The following is a 26548-nucleotide window of genomic DNA, read 5'->3' on the forward strand; positions in this document are numbered from 1 at the left end:
TCCCCTCCCGCCGCCCTAAACCCATCAAACTCCCCCCCTCCGACCGCGCCGCCTCTCACGCCGCCGCCCTCGCCCACTCCGCCTCCACCACTCCACCCCCCCTCCCATCCGCACCCCGCCGCGTCGCTCCCTCCGCTCCGCCGGCCTCCCCGACCGCGCCGTCGACCCGCCGCCGCCGTTCTTGGCTTCCCCACCCTGCCCGCGGGGACGAGATGAGCGACGACGTGATATGGCACTGCATCCGCCACAACCACTGCAGCTTCATGGCCAAGTGAGCGCCCACCCCGCCCGCCGCGGGCGGCGACGCCCTCCGCCCCCCTTCCCCGCGCTCTCCCCCGGGACTGATGAAAAAGTTTCCGCCTTTGTCTTTCTCAGGATCGAGACGGGGATATTCTGCCGGAACCCCTACAACGCCACCGGCATATGCAACCGGAGCTCCTGCCCGCTCGCCAACAGCCGCTACGCCACCATCCGGGACCACGACGGTATCTATATTTCTCTTCTCCTCTCCTCTCCTTCTAATTAGCCACCGGTTTTGCCCGATTGAGTTGGCCCCAGTGAGCGTTCAGTCACAATAGATAGTAAGTACTTGGTCAGTCAGTATGTTCCATCTTTCCCTTTTCACCGCAATTGATTTTCCAGCAAGGGCTCTTTCCATTGCCTTTGTTGTGAACGTTGACATGGCAAATTCAGTTATGTCCTGTCAGGGGGACAATCAAGTGTTCGGCGAGTCACTTAACTGATGGAATAGGCTGTAAGACCGAATCATGTGCTATATGAATGAATACTGCAAAAAAAGTTTTAATTAGAACAGTGGTTTAGTCAGAAACATGATGATTGAAGCAGCTATCCCTTCCATGCGTCATCACCTGTGTGATGTCAAAACATTGCTGTTTTACAAGCAGTAGTCATTGTGCTCTGCAGAGGCTAGAGTCACTTTTAACTGCTGGATGCTTCAGCTTGCCGCTGCTATAGATATCATGTCCTGCCAGTGATTACGAGTCGAACGACTAGTCTAGACTAGTCGCTCGACTAGTCTACGAGTCGCAGAGTGGATGTCGACTCATTTTCTCGTGTAGACTACAAATATGAGTCGAGCCGTGGATGGACTAGTCAACGACTAGTCTGGACTAGTCGACATATATGAGTCGAGCGACTCAAAAAAGAGAGCTGCCTCAGCTGGGACGAGGCGCCGCCAGCACCCACTGCCCTGCCACCGCCGCCGCCACCCACCGCAGGGACGGCGGATGGCGCAGCCAGGTGCGGCGGCCGGCCGGAGCTCGTGCTCAGGCGGCGGCCATGGCCGTGACCCGTAGGGGCACGCGGCCATGAGACGGGAGAGAAGGAAGAGAGAGAGAGGAGAGGAAAGGAGGAGGCATGGCGGTGGTCGGCGGGCTCGCCGGCGGCAGCGGCCGGGACCGGCAGAAGGCGGCAGGAGGCGCGGGTCGCGTGCGCGCGTGCTCTCGTCCGTGATGGCGCTGGCGGCGGCGATTGGAGAGGTCGGAAGCTAGGATTCCAGTGGCTGGGGGCTAAGTAGGCTGGCCATTTGGGCCCAAATGGGCCAGCTGGGGGGTGATGCGTGGTGCTGGGCTAGTATTTAGACAGTGGCTGGTCCTATTCCATACCCACTTGGGCCCAGAACACTGCATAGCTCAATGATTTAGACAGTGGCTGGTTTTATTGCATACTGTACTGTTAGTATATACTACATACTACCACTAGGTATTAGTAGCTGAGTACTACAGTACCATGTCGACTAGTCTAGCACTAGTCTAGACTAGTCTCGATTAGTCTATGAGTCTCTACCTCGGAACGACTCGTCGACTTGTCGACTCGTAAACCTTGTGGCCTGCATGCTTTAGTCGTTGTGCTCTTGGTTCTTCTTCGTAGGCAGCTATGCTTATCATCAGAAACACTTGGTGATGCTGTTCTTCTTTTTAACTTTGATCGCTCATGCAGGTGTATTCTACTTATACATGAAAACTGCTGAAAGGGCTCATCTGCCAAAAAAATTATGGGAGAGAGTCAAACTACCCAGGAACTATGAGAAGGCAATGGAAATCATCAACAAGCATCTTGTATGCATTTCTTACTGCTGTGCTTTGTCATTCCATTTGAACATGAGTCTAGTTAGCCTTATGACACCCCTTTTATTTCACCATGTAGGAATTTTGGCCCAAGCTACTTGTGCACAAGATCAAACAGCGCCTGACGAAAATGACTCAGTATCGGATAAGAATGAGGAGACTCCAACTTAAAGTGAGGTAAGCACTTATGGTGTTTTTACGCACACACACAACATACAGTTCGTGACAGTTATTTGTTCCTGAATTCTGGGTGTGACCTGATAGTAGTAAATGTGGATATATTGATTCCTGTTCAATTTTATCTGGGTGGCACTGTTCTGTTCGCTTTTCTTATGTGGTTTCCCAAAATGGTAGAATGTAAAAAAGAAAATACGTTCGAGATCGTTAAAGAGGAGATAGAATCTACAAAAGAAAAACTTTTGAGATCCTCACAGAGGACATAAATTAAGATCATTAGCAATGATCATGTGACAAGGCTTATTAGTTATGCTAAAGTTGCTACATGTTGAGCCCACAAACTTACTGGTAGATCCTCTTTGTTAAGGTTTACCCTGTGTATTATTTTGTGTGGCTCACTTTAGCAAACGTCGGCTGGAGTTAATGTAAGTTTGTTTGTCAGTTTAACCTCAGTTAGCGGACACCCTTTCCAGCTCTGGTGACTAGCCTGCACCAGCACATCACTTCAGTGTTTCATTATGTGAATCTGGTGTAATCCAACCTTATCTTGTCAAACCCTTTGGCCCCAAACCTAGCGTAGCCAACTCTAAAATGTTCCGTGCAGTCAATTGTGTGATTTCTTTTCCTTCTTCCACACACTTGACAGAGCAAGCTTTTGGGCCTGGTAGACGTGACGGCCTTAATTGCGAATAATGGTGACCTACAAAGTCAGACCATGCACTAAGAGCACATAAAAGAAAGAGAAATGCCTGGTCTGTGTAGGGAACAGGACCACTTCACTGTTCCAGTTTCAGTTTACAGTTTGCAGCTTATAACGTTTACAATTCCAGTTTCTGAGGTCTTGATGTCATATTTGGCTATGTGTTATGCTCTGCCATCAGATTGCTTGATTTTTGTATGGAAGGTACTAGGCATCGACCATATACTGGCAAACCTCCCCTCATGGCAGTCTCGCACCCCACCCCCTCCATTGCACTCGTCCCTTCTCCTCCAGCAGCCTCATCCTCTCGCTCTTCATCCTTCTGCTCCATAGTTGTTTTGCCGAAGGGTGGTGTCCTGCTCCTTTGCCTGTTTCCCCCCTACTCCCGCTCCACCGCGGCAGCAGTTATCAACGTCCCTCTGGTCACCAACCAGCCTTGCCAGCACTGCTCATCAGTCTCGCTGGTACAGCACCACCTCCACTCCATGCTTTCTCCTCTCCAGCTTCTTCCTTCCATCAATCAGGTGCCTTGGCCTGCGTAGCTTAGTAAGACTAAAGCCCAAACGTCTTCAAATTGGTTGTTTTCTACATTCAAAATATTAATAATGATATTATGTCGATTGCAAACCTGTTTGTGGCAGTACAGAAGAAACAAAGAAATTGACTATTGATGACTTGACTTGATGGTATGACATTTGTGCCATATGTAACCAGGTTATTCGCAAAAAAAAACATGTAACCAGGTTCAGTTACATGCTGATTCCATTTTTTTTTGCAAAAAAGTCACATGGTGATTCATCTTCTTGATGTCCATACTTTTACTGTTAATTTTTGACACAGAAAAAGCTGCTAACATATTCTTTTGCTCTTCAGAGAGAAGATAATGACAGTTCCCAGGAAGAAAACTCAGCGCGATCTCCGAAGATTGGAGAAAGCTGAAAAGGCTGCTCAACTAGATAAGGTTATTTTTTCTGATAATCTATATCACTTTACTATTATACATTGCCATGTTCTAACATCTTCCTTCTACTGGTCAGAGTATTGAAAGTGAGCTAAAGGAACGTTTGAGGAAAGGTGTTTATGGTGAAATATATAACTTCCCCTTCAAGCAGTTTGATACTATCCTTGACATGGAAAAGGATGAGTTGGCTCCTGAGATAGAAGAGGAAGAAGTAAGCACAGTACTGAGTATGAGAATTAAGCTAACTTTGCTATGTTCTTACTGCTCACAAGCTTTCCCATATATTGTGGATTTACTTGCCAATACAGGAAGGTGAGATAGAGTATGTTGAAGGTGATGATATCGAGATGGGTGACATGGATGATATGGAAGATTTTGAAGGCTTTGGTGATGAAGATGGTAAACATTTCCCTTGTTTCTGCTGATTTTAATTGGGCATGTTATAGAGTGCTCTGACTTGCAAAGATACTTCTCCTTTTTCTGTGTTCATTGGATAATGTAAAGAAGCTTTACTTTTTCTGAATTATGGCCCTTGAAAATTCATACTGATTTGTTTAATACGATTGCTATGTAGATATTCTCTTGGACAAAATTGTTACTCAGTATAGTAGTGCCAACTGCGAATCTAACCTCCATAAAAACATAAAATAATTGCAGATGATGGAGATGAAGATGATGATTTGGATGAGCCAGCAACAAAGAAGCCCAAGTTACCAGGCTCCGATTCAAGGTCAAAGATTGGGCGGAAGTCTACGAAGGTTATCACAGAGGTAAATTGACTGTTTCAGTACGAATATTCTTGATAGCATGATACACGACCGTGTCGCCTGAAAACATAGATAAAATAAAGCACATCTTATTGCCTTGATACTATTTGCTGCCCAACACATAAAGTAGTAGTGGCCTAGTGGGGATTCAGTATTATGCTTTCCTCTTTATTTACCTTGTCAAAAGTTGTATGGATTATCTCTTCATGGGAGAAGCTTTTTTCCCATAGAGCATGCATTTCGGGGCGTAATAATATAATATTAGGGTTTCTTTTCAAAACTGTTTCATTGTTGGGTAGGTTGTGTCTGAACTAGCACAAATTCCTGCTGGAGTATAATTTGTTTCTCTCCTTTCCGCAACAGGTGGAAGAAGACGAGGACAGGGGTAGCAGGCAAAGGACGCGAATGTGATTCACCGGGCGCGGCTTGAGTAGTATGCTCGGTGTTGATGATATGGTGTACGTTAGATAATTTTGCCTGTCTTCTCAAGATAATCTGTAGAATTCATATGTTGGTTATTTTGCGGCAAATATGGAAACTGACATGAGGTGTGACTTATAACAATGTTGTACCTGGAGCAGTGTTGAGCGTCTCTGATGAGAACAAGCTGCGGGGTATGTAAACTGTTAAGGTTAAGTTGTGTAATGGGATGCTTTTGAATTTACAATTACCCAAAAAATAACAAATCCAACTGTTTCAGATATTAGCCACGCTTAACAGCAAAACTGACAGATTGGGCCCATCTGTTGGTCTGAGTCGGCAAAAATGAAAGCCGCACAGACAGCGGCGTGCTTGGCATTTTGCCGAACACATAGAAGGCAAGGCAACGGGTGCCGGTGAAGCCATGGTCGGCAGGACCCAAGCCGTGGCCTGGTCGGCTTTCACCACGCGCGCGCTGGGTACTCGGCGGCGCGCGGCGAGCTTGACCGTAGCTCGTCCATGGCCGGCAGCAGGAGGCGCTGCAGGCGAGCCTGGGAAGAGGCAGCGACGTGGGGCTCTCACCAGCAGCTGAGGTCGTGGCTGGTGCTCTCACCGGCGCTCGCGTCCCTTCCAACAAGCCTCCCTTCCGCACGGGCTGCTCGGCTTCTCAGCGCTCGCATCCCTTCCAACGAGCCCGGGATGTTGCTAGACTCGAGGTGTACAGGCGTCCATGGCGAGCCCCAGCCGATGGGGGGCTGGCGGAAGTATGGCGCACGGGGAGTATGACAGGTGGGGCCCGTTCCACCTCAACACACTGTCCACATGTGCATGCCTAGTCAGCCTGACAGGTGGGCCAATCCTGTCGGTTTCTTGCTTAGTCGCTGCTCAATTTTGAATCAGTGGGATTTGTGATTCACTTGCCACACAAGTGGTGGTGATTTCGGAGAAGCGGCGGTAATTTAATACAATATCCTAGTCATAAATGTAGTGGTTTTAAGCAATTTACTCTCGGAAATCACAATAGACATGTATATCTAAACGGGGAGTTCGACCGAACTGAAATATTTTGCGGCAAAGTGGCAAAATTTTGAGAAATAACAGAGCAATCACAAAAAGATAAAAAGGTAAAAAACATTGGCGGGCCGAAAGATATCCCCTTCACTCATATTCCTCCTATCATCGGAGGCAGTTGAAAAGCATCCCCTCCTTTCCGGTGAGGCTGGCGAATTCGTGTACGGAAGCTCTCCCCCTTCCCCGAGGGTTCCGCTCCTCCTCACCTCTCTCGTCCCGCTCCGGCTGGCGATTACGTCCATGCGCATGACGCACGCCTTCCCAACTACACCCAAGACATGTTGATGATGTAAATGAATTGGTATGTTGTGTCATGTATATAGAACTTTGCCTATCAAATCATTGTTATATGCCCGCAGGCGATATGGCGTGTTAAATAGTAGGGTTTTCCCTACCAATATTTTACAAATCTATGGCGGGCTCCCAGACCTCAGACATTGCAGAATAGCACATTTCCGAAATGGGCAAACCGATCAAACTGTCTCGGAAAGGCATGAACCCAAAGTGGGTTGTAGAAGGAAATCACCATGGAATAACACAAATGTGCATACATGTGCTTGGCTCCCCCATCTTCCCATAGATGTGCATACTTATGCTTGTCTCTCTGCACTTAACCACTTAGATTTTAGGAAAAGTACATCTATTTCTATAATTTGGCACTCGTTATATCTTTTTTATTTACTCATTTGGCTTCTGATCTTTAATTCCTGGCTCCCGCCATTGCAAATGCACCAATCCGAGGGGACCAAAGGCTCGCCATGGAAAGACGCTTGAGATGATGATGCACAGCCGCTTGGCCATGCGTAGCCTTTTAATCCCTCCCCATCAATTGGGTGGCCTTAATTAGCGAGCTTTCTCCCTATCTCGATACGGGAGGGTTTCCTATTGCAGCCGCCGTCCCCTTGCCTCCGCCTGCCATCTTGGCGTTGATAGGTGGGGGGACCTCGTATATTCAAGAGTTCTGTATTCTTCGTCAACATCTAGTGATCATCGTTTTTTATCAGAATAAAATCACTCTCGTTCTTTTGGTGGTGTCATGAGATTAGAATGTTTTCTGTCTTTGCGGATCCGATTATTTGGATTTGGTGAGTTTATATTGGTGTGGTTTGATTATTTGTTGAGCTAAAGTCTTTCATCGACACCATGGTGAAGATATAGTGATCCGATGGCCCGCACTTCTAGGGGATCATCCCTGGCCCAAGTACGTTCATCGATCAAGGCTTTCCATCTTTTCAGACGGGCAACTCAGCGTGCTTTCAAAAACCATTATTGATAATGGTCAGGCCGATGAAAGAGTGGCAACATTATTGCTCAAGTCCAATTACAGCCTGTTTACCGAAGTCTTTGGAGTATTTCTTTGAGCAAATATTGATACTATGAAGAAGGCGTTTCCAAGAGATTTCATTGTAATTCTTCGTCAGAGTTCTTGGATCTTAGTTCCAAATCAGTGTATCTGTAATTATTATGAGTATGAATAAAATTACAGGTGTTTTCAAAAAAAAACCCTTAGTACACCCATGTGTGCTGCTTAACTATTAGCTGTCAGTGTCACCCATCCTTGCAGACGTACCAACACACGTTTCCTGCCATCTCGTCTCTCTATCATACACCAACGTACATGCACGGCTGCGTGCCAAACTCATCCCGAGTTCTTGGTCTAAAGCATGCAACCATTTGAATTAATGGACTGATGCCACATCTCACTCATGGAAGATTGTGGTTCCGTTCAGACTATTTTGTATATATATGGTGACTACCGAAGCAATCCCTCCCGATGGCTGATTTGCTACACTACTGATTCATGCCGTCGTCCTGCGTGTGCACGTTAGGTGGAGGTGTGGATTCTTGGTGTCATTCAAAGGACTATGTCATGGTGTATCTGGGCGTATCATCCGAGGACTTCTTTTTTTGAAAAACAACTTGAACTTTATTAATTAGTAATAATAGTTACATAGTCTATCAAGAGAGTTACAAGATTTTTGATGGGCTCCTCTATCCAATGGCTAGTCATGGAACATTTTGCTAATCTAGCAAGCTCATAAGTTATTTTATTCGCTTCCCTGTTACAATGTTTAAAATTGGTTTGAGGAAAATCACAGGCCATAAAAAAACAATCCTCAAAAATTGCAGCAGCCGCTCCCGCAGACTGTCCTCCATTATTCATTGTGTCAATGACCTTCATATTATCAGAATTGATAATTAGACGATTGCATTCCGTCTTTTGTGCCAACTGTAAGCCAAATCTGAGTGCTACCGCCTCCGCTGTCAGAGCATCCGCACAGTACTGAATCCTCCAGTTACCACCTACTATGAAGTTTCCTTTGTCATCTCTCATAACAGCACCCGCTGTGCCTCTTAGCTGATCATGATCAAAAGAAGCATCCACATTCAATTTAACAAACCCCCTAGGAGGTCTGCACCATCCTTCATTCTTTCTCTTTGCTTTAGGAGAGTGGGCATTTACATAGTTCGCTGTTATAGCCCTAATCCCCATCGAGGTCTGGGACGCCTCTTGAGACTTACCCTCATGGACTAGTTTCCGTCTATTCCACCATAAATACCAAGCAGCTATAGCGATTAGTTCCCCTGCATTCCGGGAGCCCAAGATGTGTAGTTAATGATCAGGCATAGGGAGTAAGAATTCAAGGACTGCCTCTCCTGCATGATCAATGACGCAAACTTTTTTCACCACTTCATACAACCCCAAATATTCCCACACTTCCTTTGCCTTCTGGCACAGAAATAATATATGTTTCGTGTCTTCTGGACCATCCAAACATGCTGGGCATATTGGCTGAGTTTTTATATGTCTGTTGGCCAATGTAACTCGACACGGTAGGGTCCCGTGGAGCGTCCACCAAATAAAATTTTTAACCTTTACCGGACAAGCTAACTTCCAGATCTTACCCCAAATAGGATTGACGTTACTTCTGCCCATGCCATTTGAGTATTCCAACTTCCTCCCATGTTGCTTATTCCATTCCTTCAAATAAGATGATTGTACAGTGAATAAACCATTTTTTGTATAGCTCCACGCAATAAATTCCGACATATTATGCATAGGTATCGGGATCGCTAGTACTCTACGGGCATCAATTGGCTACAAAGTTTGTCTCACCAACTCTTCATCCCAACCATTTGTGACTGGGTTAATAAGATCAGAAACTTTCGTCAGTAGATTCCCCCTTCTAGGTGTAATAATTTTCCTGTCTGCATAATTTGGGATCCATGCATCTCTCCATATGTCAATATTTTCTCCCGTTCCTACTCTCCATATATAGCCGTTCTTGAGAGAGTCCACTCCCGCCATAATGCTTTGCCAAGTAAAGGAGGCGCCCTTTTTTTAATACTGCGCTCATCAAATCACCTTCGGGGAAATACTTGGCTCTTAGGATTGTCGCACATAACGATTCATGATTATCCACGAGACACCACACTTGCTTCGCTAATAAAGCTAGGTTAAAACAGTGTATATCACGGAAACCCATTCCTCCTTGGTCTTTTGGAACACACAACTTCCACCATGCCATCCAGTGCATCCTTTTCTGATTGTCCTCGTCACCCCACCAAAATTGCGCCATCGCGTCTATGATTCCTTTGCAAATCTTTTTAGGAATTTGAAATACGGACATTGCATATGTTGGATAGCTTGAACAACAGACTTAAGCAAGATTTCCTTCCCACGCGCCGATAACAACTTTTCTTTCCAACCACTAATCTTCATAATAATACGATCAATCAAGAACTGAAAACAATCGCTTTTATCCATGCCCACATTGGCAGGTAATCCCAAATATTTATCATTAAGTGCCTCGGTCATAATATTTAGAATTGTACATATTTGCCTTTGTCCTCCACTTTCGTATTGGGACTAAAAAATATGCTGGATTTTTCGACACTCACCATCTGCCCCGAGGCGGCACAGTAAGAGTCCAGAACCGCTTTAAGGGCCTCAGCGTTCATTGCATTTTCTCGCACGAGGATCGAAGAATCATCCGCAAATAATAGATTGGAAACTGAGGGAGCTTCCCTGCTAACCTTTATGCCGGAGATACTTCCTCTCTCCTCCGCATTTGTTAAAAGGGCAGTCAGGCCCTCCGTACATAACATGAATAAGTAGGGGGAGAGGGGATCCCCCTGCCTTAGCCCTCTAGTGGGTTTGAAGCTATCAGTCTCATCTGCATTAAACCGAATCCTGTACTCCACATAGGACACACATTGCATAATCAAATTCACCAAGTTTTCTTTCAAACCCCGCTTCAACAAAATTGCTTTCAAGAAATACCACTCCACTCCGTCATAAGCTTTGTGCATGTCCAACTTGATTGCACAAAACCCTTCCCTCTCCATTCTTTTCTTTTTTTATTGTGTGGAAACACTCATATGCTACCAAAATATTATCTGTGATTAGTCTCCCAGGGACAAAAGCACTCTGAGTTAGGCTGATAATGTCTGACAAAATTAATTTGAGACGCGCTGCAATCATTTTTGAAATAATCTTATACACCACATTGCATAAACTAATAGGTCTAAATTGAGTAACCTTTTCTGGGGAGTTAACCTTTGGGATCATGACAATTGCAGTATCGTTCCATCCTGCCGGTATTGAACATGTATTCACCGCCTGGAGTACTTCTTTTGTCAGGTCCTCTCCCAACATAGGCCAAAATCTCTTATAAAAACTGGCGTGTAGACCATCTGGACCCGGCGCTTTTAAATCACCAATGTCAAACAAGGCTTTCTTAACTTCCACTATCGTATACGGGGCCATGAGTGCCCTATTCATCTCGTCTGTCAGTTTTCTTTTAACAAGATAGAGAACTCTCGGATGTGGTTGAGAGACTTCTGACGTGAAGAGTTTTGAAAAGTACCCTTTAATATAATCCATCATTTCCGCACCTTGCACCCAGACTCCATCGTCCCCAAGCAATTTTTTAATCTGGTTTCTTTTCTTTCTAGCCGTTGCCGCGTTATGGAAAAAAGAAGTCTTGCGATCCCCATGCAATAACCAATTTGCACGACTATGTTGTACCCAATAAATCTACTCTTGTTCCAGCAAATTTTCGATGAGAACCAAAATCTCCTTTTGTCATGCTTGGGAATCCACAGTCATAGGGCCTCTTCGTAGTTTTTCCAACTCTTTTTTGAGCTTTTTTATTCTCTGCTTTGGGCCTCTCAAAACCTCACGATCCCAAATGTACAAATCTAATTGAATCGCACGAGTACGATCATCGAGCTTTGGCCCAATACCCATCATCTTTGCCTTTTCCCATGTTGTACGAACAATTTCATCAACCGTTTCCTCCTTGATCCATCGAGCTTCAAGTTGTTTTACTCGTCCCCTTGGGGCGTTAAAAATATTTCCATCAAAATATTCCGTATCCAGTACGAGTGGACGGTGATCAGAATGAACGTGTTCCTCATTAATTATCGCGGCCCGAGGGAATTTATTCACCCATTCCACATTGCACACCGCACGGTCCAGCCTATCTCTAGTATCGCCTCTCCTCCAAGTGAATGGGTCACCAATACAACCCATATCCTCGAGGCCACACTCCCCTAAACAATTACGAAAATCTCTCATCATAGCATTTGGTCTTACATTTCCGCCCTCTTTTTCTGATGAGAGTAAAATTTCATTAAAATCCCCTAAGATCACCCAGGGATGATGACCCAGACTATGTAAATTCCTAATATTATCCCACGATAACTTACGATCACTCAAAACCAGATGACCATAAAAACCCGTGAACCGCCAATGTACATCATCATTCATAAAAAGAATGTCAATAAAATGAGACGACACATAATTCGAAACAACTTTATTCAACTTATTATAGTACAAGACTAGGCCACCGGCCCGACCATCACTCTCCACTACAATCATCGAATCAAAAGATAAATAACAACACAACTCATCGGCTTTACATTTATTCAAGTGTGACTCCGAGAGAAAAATCAAATCAGCCTTGGTACGCTGCTGGAGCTCCAAGAGCTCACGAACTGCCATGGGGGAGAGCATACCGCGATAGTTCCATCCTAGGATTCTCATTTGGCCCGGCGGTCCTCCTCCTAGGAGGCCGCCGATGCGCCATCATCTCCAACCGACTCCCTCCTCTGTTGCATGTATGCCTCCTCCTCCTCTGTTTCCTTTGCTACATGTGTGACTATACCATCCCCATCCCTCATAGTGTCAACTCTACCCATACAGACTCTTTTAGAAGAAACACTCATCTCACCATACAACACACGTTCATAGCTATCCATTTCCCTCTCAAAAGAAATTTTTTGGTCACTCCCTGTTGGTGGTACCCCAAAAGGATTACCCCTCTTTTCCCCTATGATCTCTTTTCGAGCACTCTCAGCTTTCTCTTCCCCTCCCTTATTTTTACCTTTCCTCTCCTTTCTTTTTGCGTGGCCCTACATAGGATTCTTTTTAGCAGCAAAAGTAAACATTGCAGAGTCCTTGCCCGTAGCTGGGTTAGCTAGCCTTGCAGCCACAGCTCCTGTAAGTGCCTCCAGCACCCCAGGCTGAAACAAAACCTGATTTTGCGTGTTAAAAATGCCAGCCGCTTCCGAAACGGCATTTGCTGCACCCATCGAGTGGATCCCCTGACCCTCCTGGCCAGCAGGACACTCCAGATGGACAGGAGCAGCAACCATCACTTGATAAGTTGGGGGAGCTCCCGGGTGCACATGGCCCTCCTGGCCTTGGTGCAAAGGTAGTGCAGGGGTAGCCATGCGTACAACCTGACCCTCCTGACCAGGGCCATCACCCTGCTTGGGATGTAGGGACGCCCCATGGTGTCGGCCCTCCTGGCCAAGTTGCAGCACCGCCCTGATGGGCTCACTCCTAGCCGCCAGTCCTTGGCCTCCTGGCCAAGGCTAGCGTGCTGAAGTGATCTGTGATCTGGGTCCGCCTGACCCGAAACAGCTCCAACGGGCGCAGGCAACGAAGGCACCTGCCCCGGCCCTCCTGGCCTAGCGAGTGGTCTCCCTGAACTGGTCCTCCAGCTGCGAGGATAACCGAAGTCGAAGATGACACTTCACCTTTTTCTTTCACAGTGAGGTCATTTACATCCTTAGTGACTTTGACCACCATACCTTCAGTAGCCTTGGAGGAATTTTTGTTGCTATATCCTGTGTACAAAAGATTTCTTCTACTAGATGCATTGCCTTTCCAGTAGGCCTCTACATTGAGGTTCTTTTTCAATAACAGCTACTCTATTCACTTTAGGAATCCTACAGAACCTTTCTGACATATGACCTACAAGCCCACAACACTCACAATATGATGGCAACTTTTCATAGCGAACATCAAATTGAAGTTCTTTTTTGCTGCCTAAGGGAGTGAACTCTGAAGGAAATATGCCCTAGAGGCAATAATAAAGTTATTATTTTATTTCCTTATATCATGATAAATGTTTATTATTCATGTTAGAATTGTATTATCCGGAAACATAATACTTGTGTGAATACATAGACAAACTAAAATGTCACTAGTATGCCTCTACTTGACTAGCTTGTTAATCAAAGATGGTTATGTTTCCTAACCATAGACATGTGTTATCATTTGATTAACGGGATCACATTATTAGGAGAATGATGTGATTGACATGACCCATTCCATTAGCTTAGCACCCGATCGTTTAGTATGTTGCTATTGCTTTCTTCATAAGTTATACATGTTCCTATGACTATGAGATTATGCAACTCCCGTTTGCCGGAGGAACACTTTGTGTGCTACCAAACGTCACAACGTAACTGGGTGATTATAAAGGAGCTCTACAGGTGTCTCCAAAGGTAAATGTTGGGTTGGTGTATTTCAAGATTAGGATTTGTCACTCCGATTGTCGGAGAGGTATCTCTGGGCCCTCTCGGTAATGCACATCACATAAGCCTTGCAAGCATTGCAACTAATGAGTTAGTTGCGAGATGATGTATTACGAAATGAGTAAAGAGACTTGCCGGTAACGAGATTGAACTAGGTATTGAGATACCGACGATCGAATCTCGGGCAAGTAACATACCGATGACAAAGGGAACAACGTATGTTGTTATGCGGTCTGACCGATAAAGATCTTCGTAGAATATGTGGGAGCCAATATGAGCATCTAGGTTCCGCTATTGGTTATTGACCGGAGACATGTCTCGGTCATGTCTACATTGTTCTCGAACCCGTAGGGTCCGCACGCTTAAGGTTTCGATGACGGTTATATTATGAGTTTATGAGTTTTGATGTACCGAAGTTAGTTCGGAGTCCTGGATGTGATCACGGACATGACGAGGAGTCTCGAAATGGTCGAGACATAAAGATTGATATATTGGACGGCTATATTCGGACACCAGAAGTGTTCCGGGTGATTTCGGAGAAAACCGGAGTGCCGGAGGGTTACCGGAACCCCCCGGGAGAAGTAATGGGCCATATGGGCCTTAGTGGAGAGAGAGAGGAGCAGCCAGGGTGGGCCGCGCGCCTCCTCCCCCCTGGTCCGAATTGGACTAGGAGAGGGGGGGCGGCACCCCCCTTTCCTTCTCTCTCCCCCTTCCTTTCCCCCTCCTAGTAGGAGTAGGAAAGAGGGGAGTCCTACTCCTACTAGGAGGAGGACTCGTCCTCCTTGGCGCGCCATAGGGCCGGCCGGGCTCCTCCCCTTGATCCTTTATATACGGGGGCAGGGGGCACTGAGGGAGTCCTGGATTAGGGGGTGTTCGGGTAGCCGGACTATACCTTCAGCCGGACTCCCGGACTATGAAGATACAAGATTGAAGACTTCGTCCCGTGTCCGGATGGGACTTTCCTTGGCGTGGAAGGCAAGCTTGGCGATGCAGATATTCAAGATCTCCTACCATTGTAACCGACTCTATGTAACCCTAACCCTATCCGGTGTCTATATAAACCGGAGGGTTTTAGTCCGTAGGACAACTTCATCAACTCCATAGACAACAATCATACCATAGGCTAGCTTCTAGGGTTTAGCCTCCTCGATCTCGTGGTAGATCTACTCTTGTACTACCCATATCATCAATATTAATCAAGCAGGACGTAGGGTTTTACCTCCATCAAGAGGGCCCGAACCTGGGTAAAACATCGTGTTCCCTGCCTCCTGTTACCATCCGGCCTAGATGCACAGTTCGGGACCCCCTACCCGAGATCCGCCGGTTTTGACACCGACATTGGTGCTTTCATTGAGAGTTCCTCTGTGCCGTCGCAATCAGGAAGGATGCCTTCTCCCATCTTCAAACACGGCGCCGTTGCTAAGGGAGCCTTGGCTGTTGGCCAAACCCTCCGGCTAGGTGGTTTCCTCATGACCGCATGTTCGGCTGTTGCGCCGATGGTGACCTCTCGGGTCATCAAAAGCAATCTACACGTCAGCTCGGAGCTCGTTGAGCAGTTAGATCCAATGGATCTCTCTTCCGTAAACGAGCTCTTGGATCGCATCGCCGCCCTGGGGGTCACCACGGATTACGACCAGGTTGGGCTTAAACCCGATCTAAGAGAAATTAACTCTCCCAAGTCACCCACCACGTTGCCGTGGTAGAGGCGCGGTGCGGCGACCCTTCATCTATTTTAAGGACTAGTTACGTCCGAATTCCCAATCCCTCCAAGCCGGATACCCGCGGAGGGGAGGATGTAACTCAAGACCTGAGCTTAGAATCAGGCAACGGGCCGAATTCGTTGGATAACGTCCAGGAATCCGAACTTCAGAATTCGGAAACGCTTCGGCCTCCGAATCTTGAATTGGGTGAGGTTTCAGATTCAACGACACCCACCCACCCGAACATAAGCGATCTCTCCCAAGTCAGGCAGAGGCCCGACGAAACAGTACATCATTACTGGGCCAGATTCCTCCTGGTTATGAACAGGATAAAAGATTACCGCGAGGGAGACGCGATATCAATCTTCTGCAGTAATTGCACGGACGAGGGAATCCTTAACGCCGTAAGTCGTCGTGATATTACACGCTTCGCTGACTTGGCGTCCATAGTACAAAAATACTGTGCGATGGAAAGTGCCTGGAAAACCGAAACGAAATTTTGGGATAATCCGGCCTTGAATAGTAATCCCGTCCGAACTAAGAGGGTGCATCATCATAAGACACCCGGGATAAATAGCAAAAAGCCAAAACCCTTTGCAGGGCATGGAACCGTACTGGAAAGGTGGCTTGATGGACCCTGTAGAATTCACAGTACAGAGGACGCCACACCAACTCACAGCCTTAGAGCATGTTGGATACTCCGGCAGGTAGCCAAAATTGGCGAGGACCTCTTAAATCGGGAGGCCGCAGAAAGCCATCCCGAGGACACCAGTACCGTTCTCACAGTCTTCGAGACTTTCGCATCAAACAATATGTGAAAAAGAACACTCCGCAACCTCGCCGAAGTCTATCAAGTTGCAACAATAAATCCATGGAGCGACACTGCCATTACTTTCAATGCAAGTGATGAACCTAGATTCCGAACAGCCCCAGCACCAGCCGCATTGGTCCTCAGTCCCATAGTGGACGGCTTTCGCCTTACCAAGGTGCTCATGGATGGAGGCAGCGGACTGAACCTCATTTATGAGGAGACCCTTCAAAAAATGGAAATAGACTGGAACCGCGTCGAGCGAAGCAGCACAACCTTTAGAGGAATAATCCCCAGTCGGGAAGCGCGCTGCACGGGAAAAATCACACTAGATGTGGTGTTCGGCACGCCGGATAATTACAGGTCCGAAGACGTCACATTTCAGGTGGCCCCGTTTAAAAGCGGACATCACGCCTTACTAGGGCGGGAAGCATTCACAATCTTCCAAGAAATACCCCATTACGGGTACATGAAGCTCAAGATGCCCGGGCCGAATGGAATTATCACTCTAGCTAGTGATCCGGACATAGCACTCCGCGCCGAAAACAAAACGGCCACATTAGCCCTTGAGGCACTATCCGAAGCCTTAGCGGCCGAGGAACTGACGGCGCTGCGCTCCACGGTTAACAGGGATGATGTGATACTCGACAAAAGATCTAAATCCACATCCTTCAAGCCAGCAGACGAAATAATCAAATTCCAGGTCCATCCAACGGACCCCAACAAAACAGCTTCCATCGGGGCACGATTGAACCCTGATGTAGACGCCGCACTACGAGAGTTCCTACGAGAGAACTGGGACATCTTCGCCTGGCACCCTTCCGACATGCCAGGGATCCCACGCAGGCTGGCCGAACACAGCTTAAATATCCAAAAAGGATTTAAACCTGTCAAACAAGCCCTTCGGCGTTTTTCCGAACCCAAGAGACAGGCTATGGGAGAGGAGCTGGCCAAGCTATTGGAGGCCGGATTCATCAGAGACATAAAACATCCGGACTGGCTAGCAAACCTGGTGATGGTACCAAAGAAGGACAAATCCTGGCGCCTGTGTGTCGATTTCAAAGACCTTAACAAGGCGTGCCCAAAGGATCCCTTCCCCCTCCCCCGTATCGATCAAATTATCGATGCCACCGCAGGACACGATTCCTTGTGTTTCCTCGACGCATACTCTGGTTACCATCAAATCAAGATGGCAGAATCAGACCAAGCTGCAACAACATTCATCACACCATACAGACCATTCTGCTTCAACACAATGCCCTTCGGGCTGAAAAACGCCGGCGCAACATATCAACGCATGATCCAGACATGTCTGGGAAACCAAATCGGCAAAACAATGGAGGCGTACATGGATGATGTGGTCGTCAAATCAAGACATGTCGAATCTCTAGTAGACGACTTGAAGCTTACATTCGATAACCTCCGAAAATATGACATCAAGCTCAATCCAGAAAAATGTGTCTTCGGCGTTCCAGCCGGAAAGCTCTTGGGCTTCATTGTATCCGGTAGAGGAATTGAAGCAAATCCAGCCAGGATCCGAGCTTTGTCACAATTGGATGTCCCAAAGGACCTTAAACAAATACAAAAATTAACCAGATGCGTGGCGGCTTTAAGCCGCTTCATCTCCCGCTTGGGAGAAAAGGCACTACCCCTCTATCGCCTCCTTCGGTGCACCGAACACTTCGAGTGGACGGATGCCGCCACGGCCGGACTTGGTGAAATAAAAGCCATATTGGCAACAAACCCAGTCCTGGCCGCGCCAAACACCGGCGAGCCAAATGTTATTGTACATCGCAGCAACACACCAAGTTGTCAGCGCAGTGCTCGTTGTCGAGCGGGAAACGGACAGACACAAATTCCCCCTTCAAAGGTCGTTCTACTACGTCTCCGCCGTCCTCACTCCATGCAAATCACGGTACCCGCATTACCAAAAGATTGCATACGCGGTATTCATGGCATCCCGGAAGCTACGACACTACTTTCAAGAGTGTTCCATAACAGTAGCCTCGGAAGTACCACTCAACGATATTATCAACAACCACGATGCAACGGGCCGGATTGCAAAATGGGCCATCGAGCTCCTCCCGTTCGATATAACCTATAAGCCACGGCGAGCTATCAAATCACAAGTTTTGGCCGACTTCGTCGCAGAATGGACGGAGGCCGAACTCCCTAAAGAGTACGGCACATACTCAAACTGGATCATGCATTTAGACGGCTCCAAAATGTTGGCCGGACTGGGGGCTGGCGTCGTTTTGACGTCCCCAACAGGAGACACAGTCCAGTATGTACTCCAAATTATGTACACGGACTCCAACGACGTAGCCGAATACGAGGCCCTTCTACATGGCCTCCGGATGGCAGTATCCATGGGCATTCAACGCCTAGAGGTACGCGGGGATTCGAACCTCGCGATATCCCAAATAAATGGCGACTTCGACACCAAGGACCCAAAAATGGCAGCTTACCACAACGCCGTCCTACAAATGTCAGCTCGGTTCGAAGGGCTGGAGTTTCACCATATAGCCCGAGAAAACAATCAAGCAGCGGACGTCCTGGCACGCATCGGAGCAAAACGCGATGCAGTCCCCCCCAACATCTTTTTAGAAAGATTGTTCAAGCCATTCGTAGCATGGGAGGCGGAACCCACAAATAACAGCCCGGACCCAGCCGCACCACCTAATGCCGAACAATCTGACACAATTGGAGGCTCTGCCAATGAAATTACACCTTCAGCCCACGTAATAATGGCGATCATCGCCCCGTGGACAGAACCATTCCTAGCCTACCTTATTAGGCAGGAACTCCCGGAGGACCAAAATGAGGCCCGCTGCATAGTGCGGCGATCTAAAGCCTACAGAGTCCATGAGGGAGAGCTTTATAAGAAAAGCACTACCGGAGTCCTTCAAAGGTGCATCTCCGAAGAGGAAGGGCGGAACCTTCTGGCTGAAATTCATGCCGGACTCGGTGGTCACCACGCCGCTGCTCGGTCCCTTGTTAGCAAGGCTTTCCGTACAGGCTTTTATTGGCCGACGGCCCGGGCAGACGCTCAGGACCTAGTCCAACGATGCGCTGGTTGCCAACTTTTTGCCAACCAAAGCCATATGCCACCCACCACACTCCAAACTATACCCATCACCTGGCCTTTTGCGGTCTGGGGGCTTGACATGGTCGGACCCCTCAAAGGTGGAACCCATAAGAAAAAATACTTACTGGTCATGGTGGATAAGTTCACCAAATGGATAGAAGCCAAGCCTGTTAAAATGGCCGAATCCGGACCTGTGATAGACTTCATATCCGGGGTTGTACACCGTTATGGCGTCCCCCACAGCATCATAACCGATAACGGTACAAACTTCACCGTCGATGAGGTAAAACTCTGGTGCAAAAACATGGGCATCAAGCTCGATTATGCTTCCGTCTATCACCCACAAACCAACGGCCAGGTCAAACATGCAAATGGTCTTATAATGAGCGGCATTAAACCCAGACTAGTGCGGTCCCTCAAGGAATCTAACACGCACTGGGTAGAGGAGCTCGACTCCGTGCTATGGGGGCTGCGGACCATGCCAAATCGCAGCACCGGTTACACACCATTTTTTATGGTGTACGGCGCAGAAGCAGTTTTGCCCTGCGACATAATTCATGACTCACCTAGAGTGCGCATGTACGAAGAAAGAGAAGCCAAGATCGATTGGCAGGATAGCTTGGACGCCTTGGAGGAGGAGCGTGACGTGGCAAAAGCCCGTTCCGCATTTTATCAACAGCAGGCCTGAAGATATCAAAGCAGAGAGGTACGGGCCAAAAATTACAATGTTGGCGAACTAGTTCTACGCCTGCCGGATAAGAAAAAGGACAAACTCAAGCCCAAGTGGGAAGGTCCATTCATAATCGACCAAGTCCTGACTGGTGGGGCGTACCGCCTGCGATATGCGTCGAACAACCGACTCGAGCCGAACCCATGGAACGCCGCCCGTCTCCGAAGATTCTATGCCTAGCGCCGGACTCTGTGTTCGTCTCCTTCCTCTGTCCATTCCTTTTTGAATTTTTCTGTCTTACATTTCTCTCCTTCCCATTCTTTCTTCTATAGCCCTTAAAGGCTCATATAGTGACGCGCCACTCGCGCTCATTAAACCTGGGGGCTTCTTTAACAGAAGCTTATTTATACGGGCCTCACGCCCAACACATGCGTTAAACTTCTGCATGTACCTTTTTCTTCACCATTATATGCATTGATATGACTTAAGTTTTGGCCAAGCTGGGTTGCCTGGCTCCTGTGCTTACCCCTACGTTCCCGATTGTTCGGCTAGGCGGTAAAGGGAGCACCTCTGTGATTGTTACTGCCGGGTCAGCCGGACGTGTACCTCAGACTGGGTGAAGCCGAAAGCTAGCGTTCTTAAGGGAATATTCGGTCGGTGAAATAAAAGATGATCTTTTTTACTCATTTTATGCGCCCCCAGATGCTTTTTCTGCGTCTTTTCACGTAGTCCGGACATGCACATTAGGGCATGCCTCCCAACGAAAGGAACCCTTAACGAAACTATTCTCTTTGGAAGATGTTTCTTACTAACCATGTAATATAACATAACTAGTTGGGCACTTGTCTGATAAAGCACTGATGACCCCTACGCCTGTTCTCCACGCATACCCCGGTTCTTATATAACTGCTAGGGTATTCGGACACACTCCGGACCGTCAGGTCCCTGTTGGGTTTCGTAGTAATTTCAAAAATTTTCCTACGCACACGCAAGATCACGTGATGCATAGCAACGAGAGGGGAGAGTGTTGTCTACGTACCCACGCAGACCGACTGCGGAAGCGTTGACACAACGTAGAGGAAGTAGTCGTACGTCTTCACGATCCAACCGATCAAGCACCGAAACTACGACACCTCCGAGTTCGAGCACACGTTCAGCTCGATGACGATCCCCGGACTCCGATCCAGCAAAGTGTCGGGGAAGAGTTCCGTCAGCACGACGGCGTGGTGACGATCTTGATGTACTACAGCAGCAGGGCTTCGCCTAAACTCCGCTACAGTATTATCGAGGACTATGGTGGCTGGGGGCACCGCACACGGCTAAGGAATAGATCACGTGGATCAACTTGTGTGTTCTAGGGTGCCTCTACCTCAGTATATAAAGGACCAAAAGGGGGGAGGCTGGCCGGCCACAAGGGGTGCGCCAGGAGAGTCCTACTCCCTCTGGGAGTAGGATTCCCCCCCCCCCAATCCTAGTTGGAATAGGATTCGCGGAGGGGGGAAAGAGAGAGAGGGGGCCGGCCACCTCTCCTAGTCCTAATAGGACTAGGGGAAGGGGGAGGCGCACAGCCCATGTAGGGCTGCCTCTTCTCTTTTCCACTAAGGCCCATCATGGCCCATTTAGCTCCCGGGGGGTTCCGGTAACCTTCCCGGTACTCCGGTAAAATCCCGATTTCACCCGGAACACTTCCGATATCCAAACATAGGCTTCCAATATATCAATCTTTACGTCTCGACCATTTCGAGACTCCTCCGTCATGTCCGTGATCACATTCGAGACTCCGAACAACCTTCGGTACATAAAAATGCATAAACTCATAATATAACTGTCATCGTAACCTTAAGCGTGCGGACCCTACGGGTTCGAGAACAATGTAGACATGACCGAGACATGTCTCCGGTCAATAACCAATAGCAGGACCTGGATGCCCATATTGGCTCCTACATATTCTACGAAGATCTTTAGCGGTCAGACCGCATAACAACATACGTTGTTCCCTTTGTCATCGGTATGTTACTTGCCCGAGATTCGATCGTCGGTATTCCAATACCTAGTTCAATATCGTTACCGGCAAGTCTCTTTACTCGTTCTGTAATACATCATCCCGCAATTAACTCATTTAGTTGCAATGCTTGCAAGGCTTAAGTGATGTGTATTACCGAGAGGGCCCAGAGATACCTCTCCGACAATTGGAGTGACAAATCCTAATCTCGAAATACGCCAACCCAACATCTACCTTTGGAGACACCTGTAATGCTCCTTTATAATCACCCAGTTATGTTGTGACGTTTGGTAGCACCCAAAGTGTTCCTCCGGCAAACGGGAGTTGCATAATCTCATAGTCATAGGAACATGTATAAGTCATGAAGAAAGCAATAGCAACATACTAAACGATCGGGTGCTAAGCTAATGGAATGGGTCATGTCAATCAGATCATTCAACTAATGATGTGATCCCGTTAATCAAATAACAACCCATTGTTCATGGTTAGGAAACATAACCATCTTTGATTAACGAGCTAGTCAAGTAGAGGCATACTAGTGACACTTTGTTTGTCTATGTATTCACACATGTATTATGTTTCCGGTTGATACAATTCTAGCATGAATAATAAACATTTATCATGATTATAAGGAAATAAATAATAACTTTATTATTGCCTCTAGGGCATATTTCCTTCAGTCTCCCACTTGCACTAGAGTCAATAATCTAGATTACACTGTAATGATTCTAACACCCATGGAGCCTTGGTGCTGATCATGTTTTGCTCGTGGAAGAGGCTTAGTCAACGGGTCTGCAACATTCAGACCCGTATGTATCTTGCAAATCTCTATGTCTCCCACCTGGACTAGATCCCGGATGGAGTTGAAGCGTCTCTTGATGTGTTTGGTCCTTTTGTGAAATCTGGATTCCTTTGCCAAGGCAATTGCACCAGTATTGTCACAAAAGATTTTCATTGGACCCGATGCACTAGGTATGACACCTAGATCGGATATGAACTCCTTCATCCAGACTCCTTCGTTCGCTGCTTCCGAAGCAGCTATGTACTCCGCTTCACATGTAGATCCCGCTACGACGCTTTGTTTAGAACTGCACCAACTGACAGCTCCACCGTTTAATGTAAACACGTATCCGGTTTGCGATTTAGAATCGTCCGGATCAGTGTCAAAGCTTGCATCAACGTAACCTTTTATGGTGAGCTCTTTGTCATCTCCATATACGAGAAACATATCCCTAGTCCTTTTCAGGTATTTCAGGATGTTCTTGACCGTTGTCCAGTGATCCACTCCAGGATTACTTTGGTACCTCCCTGCTAAACTTATAGCAAGGCACACATCAGGTCTGGTACACAACATTGCATACATGATAGAGCCTATGGCTGAAGCATAGGGAACATCTTTCATTTTCTCTCTATCTTCTGCAGTGGTCGGCCATTGAGTCTTACTCAGCTTCACACCTTGTAACACAGGTAAGAACCCTTTCTTTGCTTGATCCATTTTGAACTTCTTCAAAACTTTGTCAAGGTATGTGCTTTGTGAAAGTCCAATTAAGCGTCTTGATCTATTTATATAGATCTTAATGCCTAATATGTAAGCAGCTTCACCGAGGTCTTTCATTGAAAAACTCTTATTCAAGTATCCCTTTATGCTATCCAGAAATTCTATATCATTTCCAATTAGTAATATGTCATCCACATATAATATCAGAAATGCTACAGAGCTCCCACTCACTTTCTTGTAAATACAGGCTTCTCCGAAAGTCTGTATAAAACCAAATGCTTTGATCACACTATCAAAGCGTTTATTCCAACTCCGAGAGGCTTGCACCAGTCCATAAATGGATCGCTGGAGCTTGCACACTTTGTTAGCTCCCTTTGGATTGACAAAACCTTCCGGTTGCATCATATACAACTCTTCTTCCAGAAATCCATTCAGGAATGCAGTTTTGACATCCATCTGCCAAATTTCATAATCATAAAATGCGGCAATCGCTAACATGATTCGGACAGACTTAAGCATCGCTACAGGTGAGAAAGTCTCATCGTAGTCAACCCCTTGAACTTGTCGAAAACCTTTCGCGACAAGTCGAGCTTTGTAGACAATAACATTACCATCAGCGTCAGTCTTCTTCTTGAAGATCCATTTATTCTCAATTGCTTGACGATCATCGGGCAAGTCAACCAAAGTCCATACTTTGTTCTCATACATGGATCCCATCTCAGATTTCATGGCTTCAAGCCACTTTGCGGAATCTGGGCTCACCATCACTTCTTCATAGTTTGTAGGTTCATCATGATCTAGTAGCATGACTTCCAGAACAGGATTACCGTACCACTCTGGTGCGGATCTTACTCTGGTTGATTTACGAGGTTCAGTAGTATCTTGATCTGAAGTTTCATGATCATTATCATTAGCTTCCTCACTAACTGGTGTAGGTGTCACTGAAACAGTTTTCTGTGATGTACTACTTTCCAGTAAAGGAGCAGGTACAGTTACCTCGTCAAGTTCTACTTTCCTCCCACTCACTTCTTTCGAGAGAAACTCCTTCTCTAGAAAGGATCCATTCTTAGCAACGAATGTCTTGCCTTCGGATCTGTGATAGAAGGTGTACCCAACAGTCTCCTTTGGGTATCCTATGAAGACACATTTCTCCGATTTGGGTTCGAGCTTATCAGGTTGAAGCTTTTTCACATAAGCATCGCAGCCCCAAACTTTAAGAAACGACAACTTTGGTTTCTTGCCAAACCATAGTTCATAAGGTGTCGTCTCAACGGATTTTGATGGTGCCCTATTTAACGTGAATGCGGCCGTCTCTAAAGCATAACCCCAAAACGATAGCGGTAAATCTGTAAGAGACATCATAGATCGCACCATATCTAGTAAAGTATGATTACGACGTTCAGACACACCATTACGCTGTGGTGTTCCGGGTGGCGTGAGTTGCGAAACTATTCCACAGTTTTTCAAATGTACACCAAACTTGTAACTCAAATATTCTCCTCCACGATCAGATCATAGAAACTTTATTTTCTTGTTACGATGATTTTCAACTTCACTCTGAAATTCTTTGAACTTTTCAAATGTTTCAGACTTATGTTTCATTAAGTAGATATACCCATATCTGCTTAAATCATCTGTGAAGGTGAGAAAATAACGATATCCGCCACGAGCCTCAATATTCATCGGACCACATACATCGGTATGTATGATTTCCAACAAATCTGTTGCTCTCTCCATAGTACCGGAGAACGGTGTTTTAGTCATCTTGCCCATGAGGCACGGTTCGCAAGTACCAAGTGATTCATAATCAAGTGGTTCCAAAAGTCCATCAGTATGGAGTTTCTTCATGCGCTTTACACCGATATGACCTAAACGACAGTGCCACAAATAAGTTGCACTTTCATTATCAACTCTGCATCTTTTGGCTTCAACATTATGAATATGTGTATTACTACTATCGAGATTCAATAAGAATAGACCACTCTTCAAGGGTGCATGACCATAAAAGATATTACTTATATAAATAGAACAACCATTATTATCTGATTTAAATGAATAACCGTCTCGCATCAAACAAGATCTAGATATAATGTTCATGCTCAACGCTGGCACCAAATAACAATTATTTAGGTCTAATATTAATCCCGAAGGTAGATGTGGAGGTAGCGTGCCGACCGCGATCACATCGACTTTGGAACCGTTTCCCACGCGCATCGTCACCTCATCCTTTGCCAGTGCCCGCTTATTCCGTCGTCTCTGTTTCGAGTTGCAAATATTAGCAACAGAACCAGTATCAAATACCCAGGTGCTACTGCGAGCTCTAGTAGGGTACACATCAATAACATGTATATCACATATACCTTTGTTCACCTTGCCATCCTTCTTATCCGCCAAATACTTGGGGCAGTTCCGCTTCCAGTGACCAGTCTGCTTGCAGTAGAAGCACTCAGTTTTAGGCTTAGGTCCAGACTTGGGTTTGTTCTCTTGAGCAGCAACTTGCTTGCCGTTCTTCTTGAAGTTCCCCTTCTTCTTCCCTTTGCCCTTTTTCTTGAAACTAGTGGTCTTGTTAACCATCAACACTTGATGCTCCTTCTTGATTTCTACCTCCGCAGCTTTCAGCATTGCGAAGAGCTCGGGAATAGTCTTATTCATCCCTTGCATATTATAGTTCATCACGAAGCTCTTGTAGCTAGGTGGCAGTGATTGGAGAATTCTGTCAATGACGCAATCATCCGGAAGATTAACTCCCAATTGAATCAAGTGATT

General features: G+C 46.6%; 1 protein-coding gene across 1 annotated transcript; it reads left to right on the forward strand.

Annotated features, from left to right (window-relative positions):
• Positions 1 to 5395, forward strand: LOC125523289 (protein MAK16 homolog). The gene is made up of 9 exons (XM_048688339.1): positions 1 to 271; positions 376 to 485; positions 1960 to 2078; positions 2167 to 2264; positions 3838 to 3925; positions 4002 to 4136; positions 4234 to 4324; positions 4583 to 4695; positions 5056 to 5395. The coding sequence occupies exons 1-9, from the start codon at positions 213 to 215 to the stop codon at positions 5101 to 5103; spliced, it is 861 nt and encodes a 286-aa protein (XP_048544296.1). The 5' UTR covers positions 1 to 212; the 3' UTR covers positions 5104 to 5395.
• Positions 5396 to 26548: the final 21153 nt, after the last annotated feature.

This window comes from Triticum urartu, chromosome 7, assembly GCF_003073215.2.
Source record: "Triticum urartu cultivar G1812 chromosome 7, Tu2.1, whole genome shotgun sequence".
Lineage (NCBI taxonomy): Eukaryota > Viridiplantae > Streptophyta > Magnoliopsida > Poales > Poaceae > Triticum > Triticum urartu.

Bases quoted from the DNA above. Each gene is read 5' to 3' on its own strand.
- LOC125523289 (XM_048688339.1), top strand. From the start codon at position 213: ATGAGCGACGACGTGATATGGCACTGCATCCGCCACAACCACTGCAGC. The intron at 4,137-4,233 runs GTAAGCACAGTA...TTGCCAATACAG, and splicing joins CTGAGATAGAAGAGGAAGAA to GAAGGTGAGATAGAGTATGT. The intron at 4,696-5,055 runs GTAAATTGACTG...TTTCCGCAACAG, and splicing joins CTACGAAGGTTATCACAGAG to GTGGAAGAAGACGAGGACAG.